At 45.7% G+C, this 7,314-nt stretch overlaps 1 protein-coding gene across 1 annotated transcript; it reads left to right on the top strand.

Moving 5' to 3' along the window:
* The first annotated feature begins 609 nt into the window (after positions 1-609).
* LOC142923873 (uncharacterized) lies at positions 610-5,119 on the top strand. The gene is made up of 3 exons (XM_076064838.1): positions 610-863; positions 2,980-3,150; positions 4,817-5,119. Exons 1-3 carry the CDS (start codon positions 669-671, stop codon positions 5,117-5,119), a joined length of 669 nt encoding a protein of 222 aa, XP_075920953.1. The 5' UTR covers positions 610-668.
* Positions 5,120-7,314: the final 2,195 nt, after the last annotated feature.

Here is a 7,314-nt window from a genome sequence, read left to right on the forward strand (position 1 = left end):
ACGAGGCTAGGGGTGAGGAGGACGAGGCTAGGGGTGATGAGGATGAGGTGAGGTCGGTAAGGGAGGTGTCCGTCTCCGGAGTGTTGCATGATATTTGTTGCTATGCTCGATGTTTGGTTGGTGACATAACATTCAATAAAGTTCTAAATAACATCCTGAAAGATAATAAATTACTCGTGTCTGCTGCATAGAGGCCAGGTACCCGCGTTTGCCTTCTGCGTGTGCGTGTAGATAAATCAGAATCTGTATTTTACATGAGTTTTGACGTTCTCTTTCACACACGTCCAGAAGGGTCGGGTTAGCCAGTTGCATCAACAACAAAATGCAATTAAAGATACTCGAGTAAGGATTGAGAAAATGTAGTCAAGTCACGAATAAATGTCATGTAAAATCAAACTGTGCAAGCTCATACCTTCTTGTAGATTTGTCAACATCAAATCCAAGCTTGGGCAAGATGGCAAAACACCAACAGTCAAAGTACCATACCAAGACAGTGGCCTCGATTAAATTGCATTCAAACATTGAACTCTCGACACGTGAGTGAAGAGGTTCCGAGTTTCAAATCGCAGACGCAAAAGCCGCGTCGAGAACTTTGAGCCCTGGCTGATACGGAGGCAGCTTCCTCTGCCCCCATAGGGTGCCTGGGGGCACGTGATCTGGCTCCGCCCATGGTAGGCGGGGCCAATTGCGTCACTTCCTGCGCACTCACCTCCGACCCCAATGGCGTTACGTCACTCCGGCAGGGCGAGCGAGCTGAGCGGCTGCGTTTGTCTCTTGCGCCCCCAACAGGAGCCATGAAGTTCTTCAAGAGACGGCAGCAGATGCAAGCGACGCTGGAGACTCCAAATTCGTCAACAGTGGAGGTGAGTGGCGCCACCTCTTGCGTTGGAGTTATACGAAGTAACAAATAAAGTACTGTGATCACATCGAGAAAAAATATTATTTTTTAAAATATTTAAATTTTACTTTAAATTGAGCGCTTGATGCGTGGGTAACGAGGTTCATAGTTTAAGATCACATATTGAGAGTTTCATCAAGGATTTTAGTCGGAGAAAGCTTTCTCTGGGCAGTTGGTCCTTGTTTGCGTTGCCAAGGTGATAGCATCTCGTGTCAACTGCCATTTCCCAGCAGCTGTGCCTGGGGGTCACGTGACGTTTGGTGACGCAATAAGGCCCGAGCCATTGGCTCCGCCCTTTTTGGGTAAAGCCAGTGACGTAACCACTGCCATAGATGACGTCATCACTGTATTCGATGCCTTCTTCACTGAAATTGACGTCGTCACTGTAATTGATGACGTCATCACTAATCGATGTCGTCATCGCTGTAGTCGATGGCGTAATCGCTGCATCTGATGACGGCATCGCTGCATTTGATTACGTCAGCGCTGCATTTGATTACGTCAGCGCTGCGGGCTCCTTATCGCTGCGTGGTGGCCTGTAATTCGGGCAAAGCCAGCGATCTGAGCACCTGTGTTTCTTTATCTGCGTCGGCAAGAATATACATGATATTCTTCAACAGACCACAGTTGAGAAAGCAACACATGAGACAATGAATGTGTCAACAGTGTAGGTGCGTAGTGCCACCTCTTGGGGGCCGTCCATAAATGACGTCACGCACTTGGGGGGGGGGCAGACATTTGTGACGATGTGTGACGGGGGGGGGGGTTTGAGAAATGTGATGTCACATCAAAATGCGCAATTTTAAATAAAAATAGACAACACGTTCTACTTAATTAAATAGACTTTTTAATAAATGTTCTACAACATCAGAGTGCAGCACCACATTAATACGCACTACAATGGCAATAGTTTAAGATATTTTCTTGTTCATGTTTTTTGTTTGTTGCGGTTGCACCCGATTCAAGGGCTGAATGGCTCACAGGGCTATACCAAATAAATGGAACTGTGAACTAAAGCGATTTGAAGCATGTTTTGATGTCAGAGGAGTTGTACTCGGTAAGAGAGGTAGGGGACAGACAAATCTAGGCTGGAGTGGAGGCCACCACTCTGCCACTTACCAGCTAAAATGCAAACGTGTATGGAATGATAAAAAAAGCTTTGCCCCAACACCAGATTGACACCTTTTACAAGGCAGCAAGTCCGCATGAACCACAAATACCTGCTAACACCAGTGGCGAGGGATATCTGAGCCAGTGTTGGGACTCCCCTATGTCGACTTAGGCTGAAATGAATACAGGCAGTCTCGCTTAGGGCTCAAGATGCCTATGTGGAGAAGTGAGCATTCAGGAAATCAGCGCGAAAAGGGTTATACCATTATATATGGGGATGACTTCTCGACAGCGTTATCTCTTATGAACAATAAATGAGGGCTTCATTGGAGTATCAGCGCTATTTTATAAGAGTAATAAAACAGATGGTAAACATTCCATCAAACGAATTTTTTTTTTAATAATAGCATCAGGAAGTATTATGTACTGTACTCACCAGTGTAACCGCCATATGCTCACTCACCTCGACCGGCCTTATCACTGGCATGTTGACATTCCCAGACATTTTGGGGCTAAGGCAGAGAGACCAAGGAGGAGCAAACACGTCGGCGGACGAGTTTGTCTTTTAAAAATTGGCGAGCGCTGTGTGGCTCAGAGCGTACTGTGATAAAACTGAATATCAAATTAACCTTATGGCGGGACCCCGAGGTCCCGAATAAACGTAAGTCATTGGCTGAGCGAATGTAAATGAAGATGATGTGGGTGCGTTTCCTAGGCCAGCGCTGCTGCGCATTCTACCACTCTGTTTAGGCTGTGCGGGGAATCGTGGTGTTGCCTTTGCTTGGGTGTGTGGGTGTCAGCCCATCTGTCCTATGTGTGTATACCTGTGTATTAGGCACCTCACTTGCCATGTGCCATGGTGTTGTCTCCACCATCCGATGGCGAATGGCATGTCACGATGCGATTGAAGGCAGGATTTACGCTGGGAGGAGCTAACGTGCCCGTGCCATGTGCCCTTGCTCCCGTCGCAGTTGGAAATGCCGGAAAAGGAAATGCACCACCTGTCCCGGGAGGTGTCGACCCTGCGGGACAATCTGAGCAGGGCAAGAGCGCAGTTCGCCACCCTGCGTGGCTCACTGAGCCAGACAGAGAAGAGTCTCCTCGAGATGCTGCACCAACTTAAGAAAAACCATGCTGAGGAGGTACTGTGGCCACCACCAACCCCCCTGTCCCCTTGTTACACGGAGCACGGCTAAAGTGAAACTTCGTTTGTCAAGATTTCGCCGATCTTACATTTACATGCAAATTTCATCAAGCCCTGCCCACTGACCCTTGAGCTACACCCATCTCAAACCTTTTTAACTCCCTACCTTAGCAGCGCTCCCGCCATATATTTTTTCCTGCCTCGGCAGCTCTCCTGCCATATCCTTCACTTGATGACGATTGCTTGTGTTGCGATCGAAACGTCGTGATATTGTTATTATTTTATTATTTTTGTATCTACATGGCCTTACCGAAAGACCCAAATAATGTGTTCACGTTGTGAAGCTGCGTGGCACACAAGCAGAGATAACAAAACCTCAACATATTCGTCAATAACGCTGCAATGGATATTGCTTTGACTTCTCTGATGTGATGAAGGCCCATTGCCTGAAACATCACCTTTTAGAAGCTCTGCCCTATTAAGTGCATCATTATTGATTCATGCGTTGAGTTTTTATTCAGAGTTACGATCTGAACGTCAAGGAAATGGCACATTAAATGAGTGCATTCTGGGAGGTAGCTAGGTGCCCCAGGGGTCAGACATGCTGTGCCAGCATGGCTGAGATGCCAGGATTGAATGTGGATTACAGCTGCCCAACCACAGTGATTAAACCGGATTCTCAAGCATAGTGGTCTCAGCCTAGTTGCAAATGAGTGCACAAAAAACCCATCTAATTATATTTTGGTTCCGTAATAAATTTTGCTAAATTCACTGTAGCGAGTGGTCCATGGTTTTATTCCCAATAATGTTGAAAACGAAAGATAAAAGCAGATCAAACTAAATTTTTGTATCATAGCATCTCCCCACATAATGTGCATGTATTATGTTTTATTGATTAATACATCTGTACGGTGCTGACCAGCATGGGGAAGTATAGTCAAACACATTCCCATGACCGACATGGTGTGAGGAGGCGTTGTGAGTTATTTGTTTTGAATATTGACTCAATTTGAAGATGAACATTTGGGTGCAACGAGTTTCTTCATTATCTTATGATGAAGAACGTTGCCATGTTGTATGCACGCTTACCAATCGTTGATTGATGTATACAATGTATCATGGTTCTATTTTTTGACTTTCTATTATCATTCTAAATATTTTAAACGTGATTGTGGTATGTTCAATAAGACCACAGGTGTTTACCTTGCATATTTTTGTAGTTCTTGATTTGTTTACAATAGAATCTAAATTTCTTATTTTCATCTTGAAAAGCATTCACTGCACGTGCGTCCGTCTGCATGCGAGGCGCCTGTATGTGCGTCTCTGTACTCAATGCCCGTGTCTCCGCATTCTTATCTTGTCTCCCTCTGCATGTTCTGCCTTTGGCTATGTACATCTCTCTCCACATGCACTGTCTTTCCATAATGTGTCCAAATTTGTATGACTTGCTTGTGTCTTTGTGTGTATGTCTCTGCATCTGTAATTTATTTTCTTGTGCCTCCTGCCCATGTCTATAGTCTCTTATCTCTCTGTACAACTACATGCTCCGTGTGTCTGTATGTCTGTACCTGTCCTCATCTGCACGCTGCATGTGTCTGTGATGAAGGGCTGCCCACCTATGCATGCACGTGCCTGTGACACTGTGCCCTTCTGCCCGTGAGCAGCTAATGGCACACTCGCAGGCCATCAACAGCCTGCAGGTGGAGTTGGAGGCAGTGCGGTGGGGCGAGCGCGAGGAGCAGCTGAGGCGTGAGCACGATGCGACTCTGCATCTGGCATACATAGAGCTGGCCGAATATCGTGCATCACATATGCACGACGATTCAGAGTACGACGCTCACGTTGTGCACATCACGATCCTCCAGAAGGTGAGGCCTCCACTCTTGCAACAGCCACCCCCCTTCTTGCAACAGCAATGTGTCCTGCCCAAGCCCACTTATTTTCTCAATATTTTGAATGAATGCTAAACAATTTATTAATATATTCAAATTACATGTTGTAAGTACGTGTAATTTAGATGCTGCCCGTCTCCGCCCGCAGGCGCTGAAGGAGCGTGACGAGCTGCTGCGGCGCTCAGAGGCAGACCTGGTGGCGGCGCGGGAAGAGGCGCGAGAGCGCGGGACTGAAACCGAGCGGCTGGGCACCGAGGCCGCGGAGCTGAGAGCGAACATGCGCGACCTCTTTACCAACCAAGAGGTGCAGCAGACCGAGGTGGACAACCTGCGGCATGAAGTACTGGAGCTGCAGCAACGACTGCAGGAGGCTAACGCTTGCTGCGAGGAGACCGGTGGGTAGGGGCCTGTGCTCCAAAATCTTTCTGAATCCACGGACCCATTGAACACTAATTTTTGTCGAGCACTGTGCACCAATAACTTCTTTTTACGAGTTAAAACGAGTAATTCCTCGTTTTTACTTCATTTCCCACGTGGACCACTTCCGCTGTCTAACATAGGACTGCACTGGGTTTACTAACTGCTCTCTCACTAGGCCCTTCCTGTGCATATATTATTATTCTGGACCCTGTGTTTGCATGCAAGCTGGTGAATAGGTCTGAGGGACCTCAGACCTATTCTGTCTGCTACTACTCCCGCTGCTGGTACTCTTCCTCCTGAGCTGCTGCTCCTTCTCTGTCTGCTGCCACTGGTGGCTGTACTGTCTTCATCGCCATGGTTTTGTGTCCCTTCCGACAGGCAATTCTCTGGAGCAACAGACGGACTTTCTCAAGGCCGAGCTGGGAGTCTCCAGGGCAGAGGAGGCCGCGAGGGCACAGGAGGTGGTGCAGCTGCAGCACACACTTCAGCACACGGATGCTGAGATGGAGTGCATGCACGGCCAGATCGCCGGGCTGCAGCACCAGGTAACCAGAGCCTTATGCGGCAGCCCCCGCACCTCCATGTGTGTGCATGAGGCCTGTCCTCATCGCCTGAGCAGTGCACCATCGCATGTTAGAGAATGTTTTTTTAGGTAAAGTCACGTAGAAATAAGAAATAATAAAATTAATAATAAAACACCAAAGAATAATTCCTGCAGTCACGAAAGCTCCAAATTCAAGTTTCATTTCGATTTAAAGCTTTCGTGACTGCAATGATTCATCTTCTTTGGTTCTTTCGGTAAAGTCACGTAGAATGAGAATAAAATAATAAATTGATAAAATAAAATAACACAATAATATTCTCACGACGTTTCGGCCACAACAACCTGATGAAGGCCGCTTGTGTTGTGGCCGAAACGTCGTGAGAATATTATTGTGTTATTTTATTTTATCAATTTATTATTTTATTCTCATTCTACATGACTTTACCGAAAGAACCAAAGAAGATGGTTCAAGTTTCATGTTAGAGAATGGTTTGCAGAAGCATAAATCACATAACTACTTCTGAGAAATATTTAAGTGCCCTCTGGTACCCACACAATAGGAGGAAATACTTTGATATCTGCCCTGCTATGGAGAGTAATGAGTAATGTTCATCACAAAACAGTCTGATCTTTGGTTTTCAGAGCTGGAACTTAGCTCGATTTAGTGTAAAGCCGACATTGTTTTCATGGGCTTTTCTGTGAAGTCATTGATGATCAGGCTGAGATCATTAACTCACTGCACATGTGAACCTGGCTTAATCACAGGTGGCTGAAACCTGAAGTGGTTATATAAGTAATATGGATGCAGCCAGGAAGGCAGACAGCCAGAATGTTTTTTTTTTCGAATGTAGTATGATAATGCATTTCTATATGGCAAAAGGTATAATTGTGACCACAGGATCGGTCCTCCCCTCATGGCTCTTAATTTTGTCTGCAGATAGGTGAATGTTGGATGAGGTAATTACACTAGACAAGGCAATCCCTGACTAGGCCTTTAACTAATTCACTCCCTCTCATAATTTGTCATGATTCAGAGTTGCGAATGTATTTTCTCACATTTTAATACTTTCAGTTAGAATGAATACAATTTAATTATAAAGTCAGCTGCAGTTTACAGGACTTTTTCTAAAATGTGATTGGCTTGCATTTGTTAGAGAAACAATATAGGCTTGCAGACACACAGCTATATGCACACCACAGAGTTTAAATGACTTAAGTGGTAATTATTTATCTGTTTGCAAGCCGGGCTTAATTACAGCTGGGTCTTTTCCAACCCAGAAAATATTTCCACATTCTGCACACCATA

This window comes from Petromyzon marinus, unplaced genomic scaffold (genome assembly GCF_048934315.1).
Source record: "Petromyzon marinus isolate PM22_M1 ecotype Great Lakes invasive population unplaced genomic scaffold, UKy_Petmar_22M1.pri1.0 PM_Scaffold_8, whole genome shotgun sequence".
Classification (NCBI taxonomy): Eukaryota; Metazoa; Chordata; class Hyperoartia; order Petromyzontiformes; family Petromyzontidae; genus Petromyzon; species Petromyzon marinus.

What these genes read in the sequence shown, in the direction of transcription:
- LOC142923873 (XM_076064838.1), top strand. Translation starts at nt 669, where the DNA reads ATGGTAGGCGGGGCCAATTGCGTCACTTCCTGCGCACTCACCTCCGAC. An exon ending in CAAATTCGTCAACAGTGGAG is followed by an intron (nt 864 to 2,979) that starts GTGAGTGGCGCC and finishes CTCCCGTCGCAG; the next exon opens with TTGGAAATGCCGGAAAAGGA. An exon ending in AGAAAAACCATGCTGAGGAG is followed by an intron (nt 3,151 to 4,816) that starts GTACTGTGGCCA and finishes GCCCGTGAGCAG; the next exon opens with CTAATGGCACACTCGCAGGC.